The 27,087-nt window shown below is 28.8% G+C and overlaps 1 protein-coding gene and 1 pseudogene across 3 annotated transcripts in view; one reads left to right on the top strand and one right to left on the bottom strand.

Annotated features, from left to right (window-relative positions):
* The window catches only part of Dap160 (dynamin associated protein 160), a 238,769-nt gene that overhangs the window by 193,671 nt on the left and 18,011 nt on the right, over positions 1-27,087 (bottom strand). For all 3 annotated transcript variants that reach the window (XM_075360884.1, XM_075360885.1, XM_075360886.1), the window contains exons 3-9: positions 26,251-26,393; positions 24,274-24,768; positions 18,469-18,520; positions 16,557-16,730; positions 11,765-11,964; positions 7,235-7,385; positions 3,407-3,529 (exon numbers count right to left, since the gene is read on the bottom strand). In XM_075360884.1, the coding sequence (XP_075216999.1) occupies positions 3,407-3,529; positions 7,235-7,385; positions 11,765-11,964; positions 16,557-16,730; positions 18,469-18,520; positions 24,274-24,768; positions 26,251-26,393 (1,338 nt within the window). The remainder of the gene's footprint in view (positions 1-3,406; positions 3,530-7,234; positions 7,386-11,764; positions 11,965-16,556; positions 16,731-18,468; positions 18,521-24,273; positions 24,769-26,250; positions 26,394-27,087) is intronic.
* LOC142320767 (uncharacterized) lies at positions 4,081-5,158 on the top strand (annotated as a pseudogene).

Below are 27,087 nucleotides of genomic sequence, written 5' to 3'. Positions count from 1 at the left end.
TAACAACCAAAAACAAATTACATGCTAATGACTACATTCATCTTTGAAATACTGAACAAATCACCAATGTTAATGCTAATAATAAGGGTCAAAATCTCATACTTCCCTCATCTTTCACTGGTTCACCAAGGTATATGTATGAGAAATCTCAAGATGTTATCAGATAAATACGTAAACATGGGCGTCCAGATTTATTTATAACTTTTATGTGCAATCCTGAATGGCCAGAAATAAAATAAGAACTATCCACTGGTCAAAAATCTACTGATAAACATGATATTATACCAGAGCTTTCAATTTGAAAATGAAAAAACTCCTAGACCTTATTAACAAAAAAGAAATATTTGGTTTGGTCAACTGCTATGCACTAAGTTTTGAGTGGCAAAACGAGGCTTACCTTGTAGTCACATACTGGCATGGTTAGTAATTAAAATATGACCTGATGAAATTGATCTTATCATATCTGCTGAACTATCTGATAAAAATTTTGACCCATTATTACAAGAGGTGGATCAAAAAATAAGTTACACCCTTGCCATGTTCTTGAAAACAAGAAAAAAAGGGATATATTAATGTATTGAAGTGAGATCACTGATTGTCTGTTGTTTTCACATTCCCCCAACAGCAATTCTGTATAACATTCAGTACATGTGTAGTGTTGTCAATATGGCGTGTTCTCTAGAGGTTTCATCCAGTGTAGAAGTGTATTCAATAATACGATCTTTGTGAGAAAAAATTACAACTGTTGTAAAATTCATCACCAAATTGTTGAGGTATACGGTGTGAGAATGCAATGTCATGCCCCATGATCACAAAATGGTGTCAAATGTTCAGAAACAGAAAAACAAATGTGAGTGACGAACTGCGTGCTGGGTGTCCTTCAACTGCAAACAAAATGGGTGATGCGGAACGCGTGAATGAAGTGATCTTGAGTTAAGGGATTGCAAGTGAACTTAACATCAGTTACGGTAGTGTGTCTGCGATTATTCAAGATCAGTTTGGTTACCGCAAGATGGATTCCACATCTGTTGATAGACAACCACAAACATCAGCATTTTGTATCTGCTCATTCTTTTCTTCAACGTTATTCCAGGACTGGTCCACAATTTTTGAAACAAATCATCACAGAGGATGAGAGCTGGGTGGATACACTCCTGAGACTAAACGAGCATCACATGAATGGAGACACAAAAATTTGCCACAGCGAAAAAAAGTGAAAACATCCTCACATGTTTGAAAGGTTATGCAGACAGTTTTTTTTTGATTCTGAGGGAGTTGTTTATAATGAATTTATGCCCCGAGGTACAAAAGCCAATACCGAACTGTGAGACTTTAAAAAAATTGCATAAAGCCATTAAAGATCAAAGACCCGAAAGATTGAGCAATGGGGTCATTTTTCTTCACAACGCTACTTCTCATTCAGCTCATGTGACAAAGAAGTTACTGCAAAAATTCAAGTGGGAAGGGTCTCATCTATCTTACAGCCCTGACCTAGCACCCTGTGACTACCACCTGTTTGGTCCTCTTAAGCGAGACCTGGAAAGGAAGCGTTTTGCTAATGAGGATGAACTGAAGGAAGTGGTCCTTAAATGGTTGAAGAAAATTGGATGAAATTTTTATGACAGTGGAATTGAAAAGCTTGTCACAAGGTATGAAAAGTGTTTAGAAGAACTTGGTGATTGTGTCGAAAAATAGATAAAAATATGCAGTTTTTGCTCAATAAAAAAAAATTGTCTTATAAATATGTATGTAAAATTATTTGACAGAAGAAACTCTTTGTTCAAGTCGGCATCTCTGAATAGAAGAAAATAGCAGCCGTTTGAAAAAGAATGTCCATTATAATCCCTTTTGTTTTTTACAAAATGACAGCTCTACTTGAAACATGGAAGAACAGCATGCTGTGATAAAATTTATGTTTTCTGCATGTAAAACCAGCTGAAATTCACTTGTAGATGTTAGAAAAGTATGCTAAAAAGTGTATTAACCATGCAAATTTTTATAAGTGGATCGAACGGTTTAAATTGGGCAGAACAGTTTCATTGATTTTCATTGTATTGGAAGACTGATGAAGTTTTTGACTGACAAAATGAGTAAGTCAAGAATGCAGTACATGGAATGGCGTAGGTGAACAACTCTTTACTGCTGGAATAACAAATTTTACAGAAATTTGGGATGAATGCCTAAATTTAGCTAAAGATTATGTTGAACAGTAGCATTTCTTTGTCACTGAATAAATAATAATTTGTCTACAGTCATGTCTATTTAATTACTGAATTACTCTAATACATATAAATTTACTTTAAAAACATTCAATTACAGTTTTGTTTCATTGTATGTGATCCTAGGGGTTGAGCATACTCAACCCCTAGGGTCATAAAGTTCATAAACTTTTACAACTAATTATAATGAGTCTACTTCAATAATAAATAAAGAAATAGAATTTTAAATGTAACAACTCCTTACATTATCTGATTCATCTAATTAGGAAGTATCCCACAATAATTTTCAGAATACAACCAAATCTAATTTAACTTGGAAAAAAAGTAAATATTTTACAATCCTTAATAACAGCCACATTGAATAAAAAGATTATGAGATGGTGACAAAGAGAAGAGGTGAAGCAAAATTATAATATCAATTAGAAAATGTTTCCTGTTCCAGTGCAATAAAAACCATGAGAAATGACTTAGTAATGTCTTAGACTTAGTCTAAAATGTCTTAATGTCTTGTAATGACTTAGTAATGTCCGGGATCTTGGCATAAAAAAATAAAATAATTTAGAATGTTATAGTTCAGTTTGAATAAAACAAACATATAATGAAAGACAAACAGGTTTCTTAGTTGTTCTTGCCATAAGATCAAAATAATCTCATTTTATTTTGACCTCATATTACTGAGATCTTATGAGACCATCATACATACTGAATTTAGAAAATCAAGGACTAGTTGCTGGAGATCTCACGTAGCAATGATACCCTTGTAGGTTTAGATTAAAAATAAACTATCTATGGTAAGAGTACCTTAAAGTAACTTCTATTAAAGACAAGTTTTATAAGAATGACCATAACATAAGACATGGAGCTTGGCTTATTTTGTCAGTGAATGCAAAGCTAGATAAGTGATAAGGAAATTAAGCCATTAAAATTTCCAGAGGTATTTTGTACAATTCTAGTCATATTTTAATAGAAGTTCTTTCAGTGGTTATCCATTACTGATAATTTCAGAGAAAGACTGGCTTTTGACTACATTCTCATAACATGAGTAATTAGAAGAGTAAATAAAAAATAAACTAATAAGTTATACAGCTGTTAAAGCTGAAGTTAGATCTTAGCTGTTTCAGCCAGTTTTTCTTATATACTGTTTTCAAGACTGCATTCTATATAACTGAACAAAAAATGCTACAGACCGTCTTGCAGCTTCACGTTGTTCTTGAGCTCGTCTTCGCTCTTCTTCTCTTTGCTGCTCTAATTCTCGTTGTTTCTGAAGTTGTTTTTCAAATTCTTGCTGCCTTCTACGTTCTTGCTCCAATCTGCCACAACAAATTTAGATAACAGTAATGTAAATCACATAAATAATATACCTAATAACTTACTTCTTCCTTTTATAACTTAATTTAAATCTAAAGCTAATACAGCCTTCAACAATACTCACTGAAATTACTGAGAAGATACAATTTATTTCATCAACTTCCTTAACACATCTGGATTTTCCTTGGACCAAATGCAAACTATCAAATAAAAAAAAAAAACCAAGCAATGCACAGCATGATTTTTCCGGCTATGTCAGTAAAATCATACCAATACTTTGAAAAATATTTTTGTTTTATCTGTCCATGCAATGTAGGTAACAAATTTTTCTACTTTTCTACTTAAGTACATGACCTTGACATGAAGGTGATGGTGGTGGAGGTTGTGTCCCAGTGAAGATTGAAGAGCAAACAGAAATTATGTAAGAGAGAAGGTTGATATTTGTAGGAATGAGTGAGTCAAAGTGGAAAGGCCAAAGGGAAAAGGATATCAAAGAAGGAAGAAAACTATTTTGGAGTGGTAATGAGAAAGCAGGAAAAATGGGGTTGCAATTATGATTGACAAGAGCATGTTAGGCTGTATAGAGGATGTTAAGTACAAGTCAGATTGGGCTATAATGGTAACCTTCAAATTTAAAAAGAACTTGAAAATATTATAGTTATATGCACCAAAGGTAGGATGCACATTGATGAAAAATTAAATTTTGAAGGTTAGAAGAGCATCTTTAAGATGTTAATCTGGTAACAGGTGATTATAATACTCATGCATGTACTAACAGGTTAGGACATGAAGAGGTTCTTGGATGCTTTAGGTATAGAAGAAGGTACGGAAAGGGAGAGATTGCTGGATATATGTCAAAGAAATAGAATCAAGATATGCAAACTGCTGGTTTAAGAAAAGTGAGTCACATGGTTAACTAGATACAGGTGGGAAGGGAAGATTAAAAATGTAGTACATTATTTTCTAGTAGGTAGAGAATGGGGGAAAATCTAACAAACATTAAAGTAATTCCTAGTGAAAATATGGATGGGTACCACCGATTGTTAGTTGCCCAGTGGCAAATCAACTGTATAGAAAAAGCAAAAGAACAGAAAAGACAAAACAGAATAAGAGAATGGAAGTTAAAGGACAGAACAAAGGACAGAACAAATTGAGGGAATACAAGAAACTTATTGTGCAGGAAATATCGAAGAAGGAAATAGGTGAGGAAGAAGAGCAGAGGCATTTTAAGGAGACAATGGTGGGGTCTGCAGAATAAATGTGTGGTAAAAAATCTGGGAAGAAAAAATAAAAGGAAACAAAATAGTGAAATGATTTAATACTTCAAGCTGTAAAAGAAAGAACAAATCCTGGAGGAAATTTTGTAAAACAGTACTGAGGATGATCAGCAGGTACATTTTTCTGAAAAGAAAAAGTGTATGAAAGTAATTGAGGGAGAAAAAGAAAAAATGGAAAGAATTCACAAACAGATGATGATGACGACATCAAGGAAAACAACAATGAGCCACACAACAATGGTCTTTGAGAGAACACTTCTCAGTAAAATAGGTACAACAATGGCGACGGAGCAGTGTGAACAGTATGGTTTTAGATCTGGAAAATGTACCATAAATCTTATTTCTGCAGTTTAGCAGATAATGGGAAAAAGTTGGGAGTTTAAAAAAGGTGAACAAGCTGTTTATCGTCATAAAGAAGGATATGATTTGGTAAATAGGCAAGGATTACGGCAAGAACTGAGAATATGTACAGAAAGAATGTATTGGTATTATTAAGGAAATGTAGAGGGGTTTATAGATGCAGAATAAGAACACTGTGTGAAGATACACAATAGTTTGAGATAAGAAATGGACTGAAACAGGGAAGTATCTTATCTCCAACATTGTTTAACATAGTTATAGAGGGAATGAACAGCTAGGTGAGAGAAATAGTGGCAGAAAAAGACAAAAATATGATATTTGTGATGATATGAAGTTATGGGGTGAAACAGCAGACAATGAACATACCCAGTTGGATGCATGATCTAGTACTATGGAAAAATATGGACTTAAAAGTCATGAAAATAGTGAAGTGATGGTTTTTTTGGAAGAGACAGGAATATAGAAAGAAATATTGAATTGAATTGCTTTACAGACTTAATGTAACTTTTCAATGCCAAAGAAAAATTATGATCAGTTAGTTCATGGTAACTGTTTTAGGTTAAGCATATTAAATTATGGATTTTTTTTCACCGATATCTATTTTATATTATTTGGGTCTCACTTAGTAAATTTAATAATAATAAATTTAAATTAAAAAAATAAAACAAAAATCAAAATACACGAATGAGTCATGGTGTATTGTTAGATTACATGCATGAAAGCATGAATGTTTTTAACTGATTTCAATTCCTTATTGTTCAATTGATTCATCAGAATCTTATTTCAATAAAATCAAATTATAAACTGAAGTATCTCTTTACTAGAAAAAATATTTTAAAAGAAATTTATTTTAAATTTTAAAAGAAAAAACTTGAAAGACACATGAACAATTCTTTTTGTATAAACTCATATTTCTGTTAAGTTAATCATGCAGAAAAAGTCTATCATTTATGTTTTGCATAAACCATTAAAACTACTTTAATTTATCATTTTTAATTTTTGGATAACTGGTAGGATAGACTACCTAAACTAAATTTACCAAAATACTTGCTGCATGCTAGGTGGTAGTTCTGTTCAACAAACCACTCAAAAGTTTTAACAAAAAATAAATGCAATTAAGTTTTGCCAACAAGACAAAACTATAGCTACCAGGCTAGAGTAATGAATTACAAAATGAAACCATCAACATTTTAACTTCATAAGCAAACAAGTTTAATAATTTAAAAAATAGTAATTCATACTCCAATGAATCATATTACTTAATTCAGACCCACCGCTGATAAAAGGAAGTAAAGATATCAAAATACCAATAAAAGATAAAAACATCAAAAAAGAAGTAAGTTCTTTAACTAAAAAATAATTTAACAAATTGACTAAAAATATAAACTACTAAAAAAAATTACTAAAGAAAGGTCATTACTATCAGATATGGGTAGAATGACCTATTATTATCGGTATTTCACATTGGAATAATAATAATTTAATAAATTACATAAATTTGCTTTAAACAAAATATTTAATATTTGGCATTTAATAGTGCATCAAATCCTACACATTATTAGCAGATGGATAATGATTATATCTAATGAGGAAAAATAAAATTAGATTATGAATAAGACTAGATATGTGAATGGGTGACAAAATGTAAAATTAAAAAGGTTTAGAAAAATACATTTATGTGTTTAATCTCTGAGAATGCTGTAAAACTTAAAATAAAATCCAAACAGCTTGAAACAACAATCTGTTTTAACAATAAGTAATGAAGCAACATAATGAAGTTACAAACAAATAATAAAAACAATATTTAAAGACAATAAAACAGGTATAATTAGAACACAAGATGTGTATAATCAGTTGTTTTGTTACAAGCACGAATAATTATAATAGTAACTATAATTATACAGTTACAAATAAAATAATAATGTGAACTTAATAACTTTTAGCCACCACATGTTTAAAACAATCCAAAATTAAATATAATGAAACATTGGAATCATATATGAGGGAAAATTATTAATACATTATGAATTTATAAATTTTTCTGAAATATGTTTTAGCCTTTAAGATTACCTTAATTTCTCTTTTTTCTCTTGTTCTTCACGTTCTTTACGTTCTCTCTCTTCTTGTTCTTTTCTTTGAATTTCCAATAATGCTTTACGCCTTCTTTCAAGCTCTGCCTGTCCTTTTTCAAAATTTTCCTTACGCTTATCTTCAAATGTAACTAAAATAAAACAAAGATTTTAATTTTCTGATGCAGATAAAATTATTATAAGATTTTTTATAACTAAGTGAAAATACATTATGGTTTTTTTAGAAAATTGGAAACACATCATTATGTCATGATTAAAAAAACAGAATGATTTTTTAAATTCAAGATTCAGAAAAAATAAAAAACAAACTTATTAAAAATTAACATATATATTTTACTGTCATGAACACTATATAATTTAATACACCACTTAATGTAAAATAATATTTACAATATGCTGATAAAAATTATTTAAGAATCACAAATCTTAATGATTGAAAATAATCTAATTAATATAATAATGGACCAACTTCACAGATTCAATAAAAACTAATAATTATTTTGTACAGATTTATAAATAGAACACAGTAGTAAAAATAAAAATAGCTAAACAACTCATCATCAACCTGATTGATTAATGATAAGCAAGTCCAAGTTGTATAAATACTCTCTGTTCATTCTAAGGAGTTATCGCATAAACACACTGCAGACGACAGAGCGCTGTGGAACAGTATGCCTAAAACATATTTCATACTAATGTTACAATTTTTTGTAATCCTTCACAAAATTTTATACTTACTTTACAATTAATTTAATTACAATTAACATAATTCTAATTACTATTATAATTTATTTAATTATAATTATTTATTTTATTTATTTATACTTTATACAATTTTATATTAAACTTATAACTTTTTAAATCCTCACAAAATTTTTAATATAATAAAATCTACAAAAACAATAATATCCCAAACAATAACTATCATATTATTACGAATAATTTAACAGGTAAAATATATAACTTGAAAAAAATCTTACCACGTCAAAACATTAAGAAAATTGCTTACCTTATTCTCTGTCAGTGTCCGATAAACACTGGATTCCCTCCATTACATCCGATTCTTCATCACTCCAAGAAGTTGGCATTGACAACAAATCATGTCTAACATTAATTATTAGTTCACCAACCACAACATTGAGAAAATTATCTGAGTCCCACACACTTTCTTTTCTTCTTCTGTAACATGCTTCACGCACTGTCCAATTATCAGTTGATAACTAATTCATGCCTTTTTCAAGTAGGATTTTAACGTCTTTCATTTTAATGTATTATTATTTTGGGCAACATAGCCTTTTATTTGGCTCCACACTAACTCCATCAGATTAATTTTATACCAAAATCAGTATACAGTGATAAGGGGGAAGCTTTAATACTGTATGATCTTTCATTTCAGGCAAATCATCGATTAAAAATTTATTAAGTTTATCACTATTGTATTTTAAATGTTCAAGGAGTTCTGCTTTTAAACTGTTTTCTCCAATGTGGATATTTTATGATTGCAGCCATACAGCAATTTCTTGTTTCCTCCATGAACTGTTTGGAATAGTTTTCAGTTTTATACTATGGTACGGAGCATTGTCCATTACAACAATACTATTTTCAGATAATAACTTTTACAACAATACTTTTTCAAACCACCTCCTACAAATATCTCTGTTCATGTCATCATGGTAGTCTCCAGATTTTTTGGATTCAAAAATGAGTAATCCCCTCTTTAAAAATTCATTTTCATTGCCAATATGTATTACAATTAATCGCTTTCCTTTACTTTTTTTAGGTTGTAGGCCCCTGCTTAATCCCGACAGAAATGCTGTTTTTACCCATATAACTGTCGTATCACACCAAAACCTTGAAGTCGTGTGGCCTTTATTTACTCACATCTTATCCAAATAAAATATATTTCTACATGTTTTTCTCTAGCTTGCTATTTTTTTAAAATAATTACACTGCCAAATTATGATCTCTTCTCGATCAACAATTACACTTTTTTTAATTTCTTTTAATAAATTTAAGATCCATCAACAGTGGTAATTTGTTACTACTACTGCATCCAATCTTTGGTAAACACTTGTCACAGATTATCACAGCCAACAATTTTTTTAAGGTTGATATTTCATTTAAAAAAAAGAAATTATGTACTGTCAATCTTATTACATTTATGCCAAATTCATCCCATTTTCCTAGCACAGGTTTTCCACGTTTTCTATTTTTAACAGGAGTTTCTACCTTTCCTTTCCTATTTATTTCAGTCTGTTATCTATTAATACTACTAACAGACACACCAGTTAATTCGCAAGTAAGTTTCATTATTTCCTTTTTAACCAACATAGGATTTTTCTCCAGCAGTTGATTGAATACATTTAAAACTATTTTTTTTTTCATCAATTTGCCTTTTTCTGTGATTATTAAAAGATGTTCCTGAATTATCAGCCACATCGATAAACTATTAGAATAAACACACATACAGGCTGATCACACTATCAAATCTCACAACAATCAGTAATAATCGCACAATAACCGAATATAAAAACAAAGTCATGTGTAAAAAAATAGTACTGAAACACAGAACTACAACTGAGGTGTAGTACCTTGGTTAGGGTAATTACTCTTTTAGGGGTTATAAAGGAGTCCTCACCTTTCAGATACTGTATGTGTTTATGCTTTGACTGAAGAATATTCTCTTGAGATAACTACACTACAGACAAATAGTAAGTGTTCTTACTCTTTATGAACTGAATATGGTGGTATAATTTTTTATTATAATCTTTATTGTTAATAATAATATATATTTTTATATACAGGTGTACGTGTTATATGTAATCTGACATTAATAATAAAATTAGTCTAACACAGACTAATTTTATTTTACATTAGAATAAAATTGGTTCTCAGATAACATTGCTAATTTGATCTTTTACAACTTTGTAGTTCCATAATATCTGGAACATCTCAGAAAGTAGCAACCAGAAACTGAAGAATTTAAAGAGAGGACAAAATTATAAAATACCAAAAATATATTAATATACTAGTTCTCATGCAACACTTAGTGAAAGTTTACAGCATGTTGTTAGCATTTCTCAGAAGTTAAAATCGTGAAGATTTCAATATCCATGGTGATTTAAGGAAGATATTAAAAGCAGGTAGGGAGACAGAAAAAGGAATCTTATTCAGAAAATAAATTTATAAAATATAAAACATAAATTTACAAATTAAAAATACATTCTTAAATAATATTTTTAAACGTTGCTCTGTTGAAATACTAAAACATTAAATAACAAATAGTGAACCATCAAATTAGAATAACTGATTAGTTCATAATACATATATTAAAATATTTTTTGACATATTATACATCAAAAAACTAATTTTTAAAAATTAACACACTTGAATTTACTGAATTTGTAACAAATTTTGTTACATAATAATCACTGATAAAAACTTTTCTATTCTTAGTTAGGATAACAATGGTATATATACAACTTATAACACTAATTTTTCAAACAGTGTTATCAGCTTAAGAAAACCATTACAATTAATTTGATAGTTCATAAACTACTGTTTATATTTTTAAATATATAATTTTTCAAAATATTTAAATAAATAATGGATGTTCAGAATAATTCTAGGTGTTCTAATCAATATCTACTGGAGTAGCTAGTCTAGTAAATTTAATACTTTTTTCATTGTTCTATCGACAGTTTTTTTTAATTTATTAAATTTTGATATGCTAATTTTTAATTAACTGCATTATAAGTATTACATTTCTTAATTTGTTGATAATGACATAATTAACAAAAAGGTTTAAGATAAATATTTGGTATGCATGTTAAGCTCCATAACCAAACAGGTTGTAAGTGGCCTGACAAACAAGTTATAATCACTTTCAAAATTGGCACTTCCAAACTGGCTTTTTCTAACAACCATCTCAAGCCATACTTATCAAGGAAAATGAAGAATGAAGTGGATAATTGTTACCTTCTTTACTGAACCAAGCATACTGCTACATACTGGCATGTCAACCTCATTAAATGCAGTAGTTCAATTCTACAAGTAACATTTTCACCCTGTTCACTACAAAGACTAGCTGTACGGTGAACATCATTACTCATAGACAAAGCAACCTGATTAGTGCCTCTTATACCTTAGTTATTTTACATTTAGCATATTCTCAATAGTGAGAGATAATGTAAAGCAACAACAATTAATGTAAAGTAACCTCTTTGTCAAGGAAAAAATAATTTATAAGTAAACCAATTTATAAGTTTTCCTGTTTTAGTTGTTCGGTATTTCTAAATATACAAATGTTTGAAAATAATTCTTATTTAAGGTTAAAATTATATGGGAAAAAACCACGTTTAGAATACATCAAATGAATGATTTAACAAATATACTGAAATTAAAATATTGGCACAAAAAAATAGTTTTATCAAACCAGTCAGTGTGTGATCAATGACAGATAAAGGATCACAACAATCATTACATTAGGAAAAAAATTAACTCTACTAACCAGTAGAAATTCCAGCCAGTGGATCTCCTTGCTCACTGTTAATACTGTTTTGGCGTTGTCGTCGTAATGTGGGTGGTATCAAATCTGGTGGAAGAGGAACTGGTATTTTTTCACCAATTCTTGCTAAGTCACATAAATGCATTGCAAGAACAAATTCTTCACATGATAATTTACCATCAGCATCCATATCTGACAAACCCCTACAAAAAAAAAAAATCAAATTTATAAATTCTACATTACAGCTATAAGGAGTAATTGCCATAATAATTTAAAGTTCTATATCACAATAACCAGCAATTATAGAATCAAAGAATGAAAAATTAAATTAGAAATGGCAATGTAACTAATTATTTGTGTTCTATCATACAAAGATTCATAGAGGATACTATCAATCTCATTGTTTCATTAAATATGAAAATCAAAAATATCTATAACCGATAAGTTTTGCTTACATAAAATTAAACTGATTTCTGACTTCTATAAACAACTATGAGTATATTTATTATTTCATATTATTATTCACATTCAAAACAATTCCTCATTTAAAAATAAAATTATTGCTAAAACTATCATTAAATTCCATTTTTGTCATTCCAAATTAACAGTAAAACAAAGATGTGATTTATTTCCTGCTGCTAAAAAATAACTTCTGCTGGATGAAAATATTTCTCTTGATTTTATCTCTAATTACATAAGTTGCATAATATCAAAGGACTGGATTAAATAAAATTCCTTTTTTTTAATCTAGAACGCTAGGGTAACTGTTTCTGTCATTATTAAATTAATGATCGGTCCAATTATTCTACTGATGTAACAGCATTGTTCCATATTTGTTTTTAATAAGCTTCTATAATGAATGATTTTATTTGTACAACCAAATCATTATGCAAATGTCAAACATGCTGTTGTAATTTTTTTTTGATATATTAACAGGAAAATTTTGCACTTGTCTAATACATTAAACAAGCCTCAGAAAATCTAACACAGACAGTATGCTTTAAAAACAAATATAATGACTTCATCTAAGAATTGTGACAGAAATTTTTGATTTACTTAAGAAATAATTTTCTAACTTCAAATCACTTAAATATGTTCAAATTTCTTTTTTAGTCTTTTTGTGCTAATACAAATAACCAAAACCACATGTAAAAAAAAAAGAATACATTTACACCAAGGGATTACTGTAAATATAAAAATCTACTTTCTCCACTATCACTATCTCAACAGATTACACTATCAAGAAACAAATAAACATAAAGAAGATTGTTTTCAAATAAAAAAAGAAGATTTTACATCAGGACAAAAAAAGAAAAATATAAATTAAATGAATTGATATAAAGTCAAGAAGTAATATTATAAACAACGTAAGAAAAATTTGCTATTAAGAATTATTATTTAGCAAGCAGACACATGTTGTGCTACTTACTGCTGGTACATAAAATCAGCACATGTGATACAAACAACAACCATCTAACACTGTGATTATGCATGTGCTGGAACTAGAAGGTGAGGGCAATTTCCTAATCATTCCTCTGCTATACACCCAAAAAAACAATTTCTCATTGCTCAAGAAAATAGTGGGATGGAATTATTTACAATTTATTAATTTCTCTTCAAGTCATGTGGCTAATGAAGACTTTAAATTCATCAAACATAAACTGATGGTTTTACAAAGTAATTTTGCCATCACTATGTTTTTAGCAATTATAACTTCTGCCAGTCCTGTTTCCCCACATTATCAATGGTTGACAAGGTAAACTGACCTCTTGCTGGAGATAATTAAAAAAAAAAATGTGTTAAACACTTTTGAAATAAGTTTAAACAGTCAAACTCAAGCTCTCACAAAATTAAAAAAACTGATGTGGACAACACATCTTCCTTGTACGCCTATTAAATTAACATTTACACATTTTTTTTAAAATGAAAAGTACATAAAATTTTATTTCATTAAAAACTTCTATTTTTCATTTTTTTGTTATTGAATTATTATTCATTGTAAAGATCTTTTACAATAAGTTTAATAAATCAATATATTTAAATTAAAAAAAAAATTTAAAAAAAAGGAGATGAAGTCTGGTTCGACGATGTGCCTTCCCCTAAGATCCAAATATTTCATTAATTACAATTTTATTTGGCTATAACTTGGAATCAGTGAAAATATGTACCACTTATACGATATATTGTTAAAAAGCTCTCAATGAGGGCTTATTATGCAGTTAAGAAAAAGTCCAAAATCCAAATTTTTGGGGATTTTGGGCTTTTTTGAACACTTTTGGTTCAGTTAATTGCAATCAAAAGGGAAGGTGCACAACTAGATGTTACAACAGTTCTAAATCCAAAATTTCAACTGCTACGGCTAATCGTTTTTGAGTTATGTGAAATACATACATATGTACATACAGATGTCCCGCCAAAACTAGTCAAAATGGATATTTCTGTTGAAATCTGGAAACTGAAAATTTTCACAATCACAATACTTCCTTTACTTTGTACAAGGATATAAAAAGTTAGTATAGTGCTCAATAATAGCACACAAACTAATTTAATTTGGACGTAACAGAAAAAGTGCTTACTTATCAGAAACAAATATTTCATATTTAATTTTTTTTTATAAATAAATGAAATTAAGTCTTTAGGAGTATTTCTCAGTTAAATGAAATTTTTTTTACTCATTATCATTTTTTTCATTATTTTGAGTTAGATTACATCCATTTCAATCAGCTGACTCATATGCTTTAGTTTATAACAGAATTAATGATCCTGCAAAAACTTAACTTTATAAATTGTACAGGTTAAAATTCTTTTTATATTTTATGAATACAGCAGTTTTTCTTTAATATTTACTTACTTACAGTCTTTATTTTGACCAAGATAAGACAATACACCAAACAATCAGTAAAAATGTTTTTAATACATCTTTTGGTCAATAATATCAATTACAATGCAGGATGTTACATAAAAAATCACAATCTTACAGCAACAAACTGTCATACTTTACATACTTTAAAAAAGAGATTAAAGAATGAGAAAACAGAAAAAAAAGAGTTGCCATCTCACATTCTATAGCAGCACAAAGTGAACTTCAGTGGAAATGTGTGAGAAGGAATGAGTTAATGAATCTACAGGCCTACCTTTTACACTGATACTCTTTTGTGACATTGCGCAATTCATAGAAAATTAAAGTGTTCTATTTATATGTGTATATGAAGGCATCCTTGACAGGATCTTCCTATCAACCAATGGCATCCTTTCCATCCACTAAAATTCAGTCAAAAACATCAATCATGTTTTTAAAATAGAATGTAATTTAATTACAAAATTATATAGTCATACAATTAAGTAGTGGATGTTCAGTAAATACGGGAACTCAGCCAAGAAAAAAAATTACAAAAAAAAAAAATAAAAAATGCAAAATGAATGGATTTTGTTATCAACTTAGAATAAATGCTCAACCACCATTGATTTATTTAAGTAAGTTAAAATGACATAACATATTACAGAGCACTTTATTAAACATATTTTTATCAATGGTCACTATAATTTCTATACAGAGCACTTTATTAAACATATTTTTATCAATGGTCACTATAATTTCTATTATTAAATGACATAAATCAAGAAAGTTGGAATCTGAGGAACATATCTTTAATAAAATTCTCAGAAAAAAATCAACAGGAATCAAATCTGAACTACGAGGGGATATAGTCTGTGGTAAATAATTCTTTGATGATAAATAAAAAAAAACTTTTTCTTAAAAGTTTGATGGTGCTCGCAGCTGTTGTGTGCCATCCTGCTGAAAGTAACACCTGTGATCATTCACCTCCAAACATACAATAAACTGCTAAATAATGTTTTAATAACATTTCAAGGTGCCTGTCTGTTTAAAGAAAACTACTTCGATTACAAATTTTCTGGATATTGTGAACTAAATCCCAAGTTTTTGGGGATGTAATTCAGTTTCAAATGGTGGTTGTAGATTCTCTAATGGGGAAATATGGTAGTTTTGTTAATTAACATAGCCTGATAAATGCATCTAAGCTTCATTGCTAAAAAAAAATATAAAAAAATACTGAATATAAAATGCCTAAACTTCCATGTATCAATTACAGGAACCAGACATAGAAATTATGACATCTTCAGTAATCAATGAAAGACAAGGTTTCAACTCTTGTCTCTATGAAAAATGTTGTAGGTATAATTTCAAATGGTTTTCAGTATTTTATGTGTCAAACCAACACTTATGTTTACAGTTCAAATGGGTTTATGAACGAATACGCTGGGAATACTGGCTGTACAACCACATACCTCTTCCACCTTCATTGGTGTTCTAGCACCACTATGATCGTTCACTATAAATGTTACATTCGAGGACAATCACTACATGAATGATCTTCAAGATTGTAATCATTCTGAAAATGATTGTAATCTTCTAACTGTTTAATTTTTAAATTCATCATCTCCAAAATTGTCTTTAAAACATGCATGAATAATATATATTACAATTTCATTTCAAAATAATGTTGAATTAATGAAAAGTGGAGTGTGGAGAAAACAACATCATGACACTTAAACTCATTCAAGTGTACATAAAAACTATATTAAGAAACAAATTGAGATCTTCATTTGTGACATGTTATAGACATTCACCGTTATCAAATGTAAATCTTAAAGTTCCGCTTACGTAATTAGTATTTTCCTACTGATCTTTTAAAATCAGAACTTACTAAACATCTGTTATAATTATAATCTTTGTAGCAAAAGCAAACTAAAATAAATTTAAGAAAATACAAACCATATTTGTGCAAGAACTGGTTGTGGAAGCTGAGAAGCCATTAAAATATTCCTTGCTTGAACACCAGTGAGGTAACCTGATCTTGTGCGATCAGTTGTATTAAACAGTTGAGTATATTTCAATTTAGAGGAATGCGGTACAGCCCATTCAACTAACGGTGAAGCAGATGCTAATCTAAACAGTCATTAAAGTCAACAGTCTGATAAAAGTACAGTAAATTTATTTTCACATCTGATAAAGCATGCACATTTTAAGAAATATTTAAATAAAATGATAATTTTTTATTAAATACTACACATTTACATTTTTTTATAAAGTACAGCGCAGATCATTAAATTTCTAGAAAAGCTTAAGAAAAAACAATTTTACAGAATGATCTAGGCACATTTAGTAGTAGTACTACTTAAAACTCAGATTTAATTATAGAATCATAGAAGTTTTTCTGAGCACGATACACCTTATGCTAACAAAACCTTAATGATTCCTCAATGGAAAAGAAGTTTATATTACATACTTGAAAACAGGTTTCAATCTAAGATCTTTGACTGATCTTTCCATTCAATAGCGAAAATCAAAATAAAAAGGTAATGAAATTTGTAAGCTATTCAATGAAGTAATAATAACAATGATCAGATCTTGGCGGTTGGGAAATATAAAAGGAGGAGTATATGAAACAAACCATAAGGAGCATTGGGAAGGTGAAAGCTTAACAAGTACAATGGTGTGAAAGGTAACCAAAGAAAAAATAAAGATGTATTTTGTTAAACAAGATGGAATGAAGAAGGCTAAAGGGTGAGAGAAGAACTCACATATGATTAACAAAATAAAGAAGGCATGTGCAAGTAAAATCTTCATTAAATCCCTTTAATAAACAGCTCATTCTCAATGTATTTCTTCCCAACAGTACATTTTTGAAAGATCTAGTAAACATAAGTCCTTTAGCACAGGCTGACATCAAATTTCATGATGTCAGAACATTTCAAACAGTCAGAACTGTTTGAGGATAAAGACAGAACAAATGGCAACACACACAAAATATTATAATCAGTATATGGCCTATGGGCTAAGCTGACCTTAATTTTTTGATAAAAATAAATGCGGTCATATTTTTGACAAATAAATATTTTCCTTCTTATACATCCTTCTTACACTAATGGTAAGTATTATTCCCAAATTCATCCATACAATGCAGGTACAATAGAATTTATAGAATTACTGCAATGGGATGAAATGTTGATCTCTGTTAAGAGTATAGTAGAACTTATAAAACCAAATAATCTCTAGTCTTAAAATTTATATAATCTACAAGTTCAACATAATTAGGAGTTACTAAGTTTTGAAAATAAAATATTTTGTAATAATGAAATAGAATGAAACCTATTTTAAATAATAGCATTAAAATTGATTGGTAAATTGAAATAATAAACAGCATAATCATTCCATATGATTGATATTAGGCTTGAGCAGAGGAATGTAATATTTGTAACCAAATGGAAATACTATCACCTCATATCAGGATTCAAACTGAGAATCTGATTTAGTTCCCTATCAACTGATTCTGAGTTAACTTCCTATGAATGAGCTGATATCTCATAATTACTTTTGACAACATCATATGAATAAATAGATCAAATCTTACACTTACAGAAACTACTACAAACAGTACAAAATAAATTTACTTAGTAAACTATATTTACCTATCAAAACTTGAGTACTCTCAATTCTGCATTGAAATAGTTATATGCCATCATACCAGCTTTTAATCTTACTTAAGGTACACTTCTCGATTGTATAACCTTAAAAAATACTACAAAGATAATCTTACCACTAAATACTATGTCATCAGCAGGGAATTATTTTGCATTAAAAAACTGCTATTATTTATTAATTTTTTTTTAAATGTGGTACTTACGGAGATTCAATTGATCCAACTCTTTCAAGACTTGGTTGAGCAGCTGGTGCAACTGAAATTAAAACAAAAATAATAAATACCTTCTTTTAGTATATTCAAGTAAAAAAATCAAAAATTTCTCAACTTATGGAATGACATTTCATTGATGAATATGAATAAAGACATATAATTAAAACTTATAATTTAATATTAAATTTAGTTGCTAGTTGTTATTTATGCATTTTAGTGGTAAATTGTTAATTAACTGCAAGTGTGCATATAAATATACTTCTTTCACAATCTGAACTATTTCCCTGTTCAAGTTTCTTCAGATCAGATCATCAACATATTTCCATTTTTCTTTGAAGAAACCACAGGTGTATCCATCACTTAATGGTATTACTAAGACAAACAGCCTCTCTGAACCAACCTCATTTCTCATGTACCAGAATCTTTTTGCTTGAGTGATACTCTTTTCCCAGTGTTCGTACCACTCTCTTTAAAGTTGTTTGTCAGCCCCTTTTGGGTAAACCCTCATTTATTTCATGCTTAGTACTCTTACCGATTAGAGATCTAGAGGAATTCATTTCACTACCAATTTTCTTACCTCTTTTTCAGCTGGAAATAGCTTATAAAACGCATAAGGTAAAAAATACCAACTTTTTTAAAAGTTGTCTTTCTTCAGAATGTAATAGAAAGAAGTAGAAGTAAAAAAGCTAAATGTGTTCCTTGCAGTAGCTGGAAAGGTCTGATGGAACTGGCAGACTATAAAAAATAGATTAGTTGATAACAAAAGAAAGTGGAAAGGTACACACTACAAAACAAAAAAAAAACAACACCTTTTTAAACACCAAAATAGCAACAGTTGATACAAGCATATCAATATGTGAACACTAGCAGAATAATAAAATATAACTCACTAATTCAGAAACATTTTTTGGTGCTTAAACAATCTTTATTCCTGAATTTCAGAAAACAAAACTAGTATTGATGTTTAATTATTATTATTAACACTATCATGTTTTATATAAAGCCAAATTATTATTATTTTGATCATAATTTTTTATGTGGATGGACAGTGCCTGTCCTAAATTTTAGCAAATTGATATGCCAGAAGACCATCTTGCATCTATGCATTGACCATCTTGATATTTAATGTTGTATTTCCTAACTTTATCAACAGATTTCATAGTATGAAATGATTTACTGTATTCTTTTGTCTATGCAGAGAAATGTTTTCCTTTGTGCCTTTTATAACCTAATCCTTTACAATTCTGAGGTTATATGCAAAGTTTACTATGGCGGGTTACCATTCTAATAATAATAATTTATTATTATAAAATTATTTTGATAATATACTGGGTGTACTGAAATTTATGTTTTTCACTAAAGGCATCAGGACATAAAATAAGTATACCCAAATATAATGTGATTTGAATGAGCTTAAATAATTTTTTCTTAATATTGTTCTAAATGAAATAAATTGTTAAGTTTGACTAAAATCAATAAACTGAATATTTTATAATTCATCATTTTATGTTTTAATTTGACTTTTTAAATATAATATTTCTTGTGAAATACAAGAAATATTGTATTTACAATTTGTAATAATATCAATATGATCTACAATCTAAGAACTTCTTAAGTTCAAAAAATACTTGAGAATATTAACTATATTTTTTAACTTGTGCTTGTTAAAAATAAAATGTTCTGCTGCTTTAGATAACTTTGAATTTTCATTTTTGCTTCAGAAAAACATTATTTGAGTGAGAGATTTGATATACAAATACACATTTTATCACAGACATCACATTTATATTTATTTTTTTTATCACATTAGTAATAATATTTATTAAAAATCAGTATTGAATATGGTGTCCAAGAGACGAAAGACACCCCTCAACTGGTGGATTCACCATCTTATCACAATGATCAGTAATACAGACAATTGATAAAACAGAATATTAATTTTACACACATACACTCAAGATTACAATTTTGTTTATTTATTTTACTTAATTAAATGAAGTCAGTTAAACCAATGTGTCAAAAATATAATTTTCAATTTTAAAACTAGTTAATAAATCATAAAGGATTAGCTAAATTAAGAAAGTACATAACTCATAAAATCACATTTAAATGCTAACACAATAAAAAATATACAATTAATAATAATAATAATAATAATTTATTATTACAGCATATTTACTAGATACATACATTTATCACACACTAATTAATGATAATTACTAGTTTTACATGATGTAGGAACTGAATGAAGTACGCACCCTTTCTGATATTTTTTACAAAGGATAAAAAGGATAATATTGATATATATGAATATTATCAACTAATAGTAAAATATTAAAAATACTTGACTTAGTTGATATTATGTAATCAACTAGACAACTATGTAATCTACACCCTGCGGAATATTTTTTTCCTAGTCTGTTAACCCAATGGTGATGATGGACGGACAGTACCTGTTCTAGATCCTAGCAAGTTGATATGCCAAAAGACGGGCATTGACCATCTTGATATTTAAAGATGCATTTCTTAACTTTATTAATAAATTTTTTGTACAAACTGATTTACTGTATTCTTTTGTTTATGCAGAGAAATCTTTTCCTCATGTACAATCCTTTTATAACCTAATCCTTTACAATTCTGAGGTTATGTGTAAAGTGTTTACTATGGCAGCTTACCATTCTGCTGACATTTGCCCATTAAACAATGATTTTGATGTGTTTATAGATAATTTTTTTGAATGAATCCGATGACAGTGTTGTAATTAGCGAATGTTCTGACAGTGTAGATAGTAGTGGCACTACTATGGCTATGGGGCTGTGGTGAAATAAATGAAGATTTTTCTAACCAAAATGAATTCAGTTGGGAGTGGAAACTTGAAAAAAATGATGTTCGTGAAATTCCACTGGTAATAATGGAATTAATCCTATAATAATGCGTCGTGTTACTAATATAAATAAAGAATTAGATGTAGTCAATCAGTTTTTAGATGAAATTTTCTGTCACCAACTTGTTTTGGAATCAAATGCTAAACAATAACAATAAATGGACGAAACAACTCCTGATGAACTAAAAGCTTATTTTTCTTTTATTATTCTTATGTCACAGTATAAAAAATCAAAATTAAATAATTATTGGACAACCCACAAAATAAGTGACTGCACAATTTTTTCTGAAACAATGATCTGAGACAAATTCAAGCTTATTTCTAAAAATCTTAATTTCTCTTCTAATAATATGACAGATAAATGCAATAAAATATGGCCTATTACTAATTATTTAGTAGATAAATTTAAAAAAAGTGTATACTTCTAATAGAAATATATGTATTAATGTAAGCCTAATGGCTTTTAATGATACGTTTTCTTATATTCAGTTCAATCCTTCCAAACAGATCCATTTTGGTATAAAGATTTATAAGTGTATGGTGCAGAAAATGGATATTGTTATAATTTTAAAATATATGAAACTAAAGAAAATACAGAACATACTGTTAAGAGATTTTAGTGTTAACGAATTAGTAATTTTACAATTATGTAATGATTTATTCAATGAAGGTAGAGTTCTGTACAGAGCATATTGGTATTCTTTCTCTGTACCTTTCTGTTAATCTTCTAAGATGTGGTACATTTGCTGTTAATACTGTAAAAGAAAAGATTTAATACTGTAGAAAAATAGAAAAGATTTATGCAAGGAAATGATTAAGACCGAATTGACAAAAGGTGAAATCACATTTTCAACTTGCAATAATTTGTTATGTGTCTATAGAAAGGCAGAAAAGATGTAGTAATACTTTTTTCCCTCCATGAATTTCCAGATTTTGTGGAAGTGGTTCCACACAGGAAAAAGTGAAAACCAAACCCCAAGGTAGTGTTAAAACCAAATATTGTAACTAATTACAAACACTTGTGATGTAGACAGGCAAGACCACATGTGCTTAACCTATAATGTGGCACTATGCAAAGGGGCACAAAAATTTGTTTTTTTTATTTATTCGATCTTTGTTTATACAATACCAGTGTCATTCACAATCTAGCTAGTGTTAAAAACGAAATTTCACTGATTTTCATCTAAATGTAGTGAAACAACTTTTAAAAACTGTAACACTCCCTGAACACAATCAGGAGGTTGGAAGACCATAGACATCAGGTGACAACCATTACACTTACAGACCAAACAGTGGAGGTCTTTTCATTGAAAAAATCCCAGCTATAACACAATAGAGGCCATCTAGAAAATGTAGAGTTTGTGCAGCCTACAATAAACGCTCAGAAACAGTGTATCAGTGTAAAATGTGCCGTGTGCGTTACATTCAGACAATTGTTTCGAAAAGTACCACACCCAATTAAATTATTAAAACTGTGTAAAAAAAAAACATAAATTTTAGGATTAAAAATGTCACAGGTTTCATCAATTAGAAAAGGAAAGTTACATTCCATTTACATTTCTATTCCATTATTCTAGTAATATACATAGCATTAAGAGAATAGTTGTAAAGCGTAAAAATATTCAGTCATGACAGCTAAAAAAAATCTAAAAATTCAGTCACTAATGGATAAAAAAGAGCTTAAAATATTAACAATATATTAAGGAGGACTGATTGAAGAGTGACTAATTTATCAATACTTAAAAAGTAACTATAGACCCACAACTACCAAAAACCTAAATTCCTCCTTGCATAACCTCAAAAAATTTTGATATTACTTATTATTAATGTGATTGTCATGAGCCATTCACATTGCGTGTGTTCACCAATTAATGCAATGTTTATACAATCTATTATCTCAATTAAAAAATGCATCATCATATCATACAATTTCATCACATCACTACAACTACTGAAACTCCTAGAAACTTTTGAAAGTCCAGGTAATCAAGAGACCACAAATTGGTATCTTGGATACCTTCACACCACAATCAATCACTTCTATGAAAAACAGGATTTATCTCAAAAATGAAATTACCCAATTTTCCCAGTAATCACTAAACAATATAATTAAATACAATATAATATAATTAAAAATGCATTTAAATGTGTTAATATATTTTTTCCATGTATTGTTAAAATACAGACTACAGCATTTATTTACTATACTGTAACGTAGAATAATATATGAAAATATATATCATTGATACATGATATGAAATATATTCTATTTACTGAAAAACAGAGTAGTGATGTAAAAGAAATTATAAAATTACCTAATTATTCAATAAAAACAGACCTACATTTTACAATTGATAATTAAATTTAAAACTTCACAGACCCCAAAATTAAACATTTTTAATAACACTTTGTATCACATAAAGATAGTTATACTTTTCTATTTCTCAGTAACCCAAGATGTTATATATTATTCCAGATTTCTGTAGTTAGAAGCAACTTTACTTTAAAATAAATTTTCCTAAATGTTTATTAAAAATAAGTGTTAAGCATTTTTCACTTTGTAGGTAATAAGTTCACTATATCAGCTGGATGAATGTATGAATATGATGTAAAACTTCTGTAATGTATGAGGAAAAGACCAGATCCAAATAGTTCAATAGAATGAATGTAAGTTTAAGTATACTTCCTGAATTGATGCACTGCATCAACACACTTACTGATACACTTCATTAACTGATTATCATGGCTTATCAAACAATATTAGCACAAAACACGGATATAGTTTTAAGAGAATGAAGTATGAAGCATTAAGCTTTTTACCAGTAACACATCTCAGATAGAATCAAAGACTTGAAATCAGTTCATAATTTTCCCACAAAGAAATCATGAAAGCAAAAATTAGATGTACTCACCAGAAACTGGAGGCTGTGGAACTGATGGTGGTATAGTTGCAGCAGGTGGAATTGTCTGGGTAACTCCTGTAAGAGAAACTGTACTGGACGGTGGAGTACCAACACTAGCTAGAGGTGCTACTTGAGTTGGTGGAATGATGCCCATAGGAACTGCAGGTGCAATATTCATCAACGTCTGACTCATACCAATAACAGAAGACTGTGGGACAGTAGGTGGAACTGTAGGAACAGGTTGTATGCCAGCAACGAGTGGTACAGAGGGCACTGACGTAGGTGGAATGGCTGATCCAGGAGGTGATATTAGATTTGGAGTGCCAACACCAGATGGAGGAGATATTATTTTAGTAGGTGCTATAGGTTGTGACTGAACAGAAGTAGCCAATGGTATTCCAGGAACTAATGGAGCAGTAGCCATGGGTAGCGGACTGGGTGCAGGTGGTACTGGAGGTCTAGCTGGAGCAACTCCTGCTAACAGGTTTCCACCAGGTGAACTAGCTGTAATAAATAATTGCCCAGAAATGTATAAAAAATACCTAAAATATATTTCAAAAGACATAAATACATTCAGTTAAATAACAAGAATTGATAAGAAATAGTCAAAAAGTTTGAAATATACTCTGTGATTTTTGGACTTAAATGGTTATGTATTGCTTATAGATTCAAAATAAATTAAAATTATATATATAAATATATTTTCTCGCTCTTCTTTACCTGTTTTCCTGCTTCAGGATATCCCAGGTCAGGTCATCTGTAACACATTTCTATTTTCATCTTTACCTTTGAAGAAACCACAAGTAACAGCTCAGGAAAATCTACACTCATACAATACAATAAACAATAGACTCATTATCTACAAATAGACTGTAACAGCAGGGAGTGGAATAGTTAATTTTATTTCAATGATTGATACAGTAATCTTGTATTTCCATAGCATTAATGTTTTATATCTTTAATTACTTTTTACAAAAAGATATTCTAGCGAAGTTCAAGTTTCTGTAAAAAGTATTTCGCAAAGATAACAAATAAAAGCAATAAATGATAACAAAATTAATTTTTAATAAAATAGTTAAATTCTGTTACTAAACTTTAATTTGTCACGTTTTTTTATTAACAAACAAATACTTCTTTTTTAAGGCATTCTAAGTTTGGTCTTTTTATTTATATTATTTTTTGAACATTTTTCTTTAAAATTTTGTTTCAATAATCATTTAACCCATTCTTTGTACCAAACAATATTAAAACTAAAAAAACATTTTAATCTGATATGTTGCACATGTCATATCAGTAGAAATTCAAGTTTTAATCAATGGGTGAACTCTTGAGGTATGTGTACTAGCCAGACATAGACATATCTCCGACAGGAAAAAACCAATAATAACCCAACTAAAAAAAAATTTAAGAAAATCAGCTGAAACCTTGTACACAGTATGCTCCCTTCTCCTGATCAGAATATGTCAATTAGACTTGTTTCTAACTCATCACCAAGCATAACTTTGTTAAGGCTAAAAGTTTCTCTAAAAATACCTAACAGCCAAATAAATTTCTAAAACACCTATAAGGTGAGAGAAGTAAAGTTTAAAACAATATAAGTATAATTAAATATTGGCCATAAAGTACTTAGATATGAAAAGTTATATTTTTGAAAGCAAACTATTTTTGATAGTTGTAGTTTTAACATTGCAAGAAAACATTTTTTTGGAGAAGGGAACTTAAAAGGGTATTTTTGAACCTTGCTAAATTGGTAAGATCCAATTTAGGGAAACTTCATACTTTTTTCTGATCCATGAGCTAAAGGTTATGAAAAATTTAATATAAATAAAAACCTTGTTTAAAAAAGTGGCTTTAAAAAAAATATATATTTTTATTATGCATTTCCTGTACATAAGGCATTATTCTTCATTGAAGAATAACACTTAAAAAAATAATAAAAACACTAATTAATAATCAATATTTATTATTTAATATTAAGAAACATACCAGCTGATTGTACAAGTGAGAACATATTCGCAGGCAAGGTCTTAGGTATATCAAATCCTCTGAGTTTCAAGTTAATTAATTTACAGGCAATACTAAATTCATTAATATTCATCTTTCCATCTGCATCTGTATCTGCTAGACCCCTGCATTAGAAACATAAAATCAATATGTATCACATAAAAATATATAATTTTTCAAAAATAAAATACCAAAATCATATTAAAATAATTAAATCAAGAAAATCAAAAGGCAGAATAATACTGCAATAAATATGGAAATGTTTAGAGAATTTCTTAGATATGACTTTATCAATTAATAATTAGTCAATCATAAACATTTACTTCAAAATAAAATACATTAACTTTTAAGTTTAAAAAAAAACCAGGAGTAACAATTAAAATAAACTAAGAAAAGAAAAAAGTGCAGTAAAAACATGTTTACCCAGATCAAACAAGACCAAAAGTAAAGTGGAAGGTACAAAGATATGAAAAATATAGCCAATAAGACATTAATAGTCTTTTTATTAGGAATAGCATTATCGGATGTTCTTACAATATTCATGTATATATTATGTACTTATTTATATATATATAAAACAGGAAAACAAAATATTCAGATCCCAAATAAGTCACTACGCAAATAATGGAAATAAACATAAATACGCAGATAAAATATTAGATAAAAACAACCATTTTACAATATTATGATATTATTACTTAAAATAAAAATATTTATTACTTAAATAAAACATATATAAATAGCACGTTTTTCAAATTTAATGATAAATTTTATGAACACTGTCATGGGTTAGGCATGGGAATGCCTATTTCGCATGTT

The sequence above is a fragment of the Lycorma delicatula genome, chromosome 3 (assembly GCF_047948215.1).
Source record: "Lycorma delicatula isolate Av1 chromosome 3, ASM4794821v1, whole genome shotgun sequence".
NCBI lineage: Eukaryota > Metazoa > Arthropoda > Insecta > Hemiptera > Fulgoridae > Lycorma > Lycorma delicatula.
This window is presented reverse-complemented; position numbering and strand designations above follow the sequence as displayed.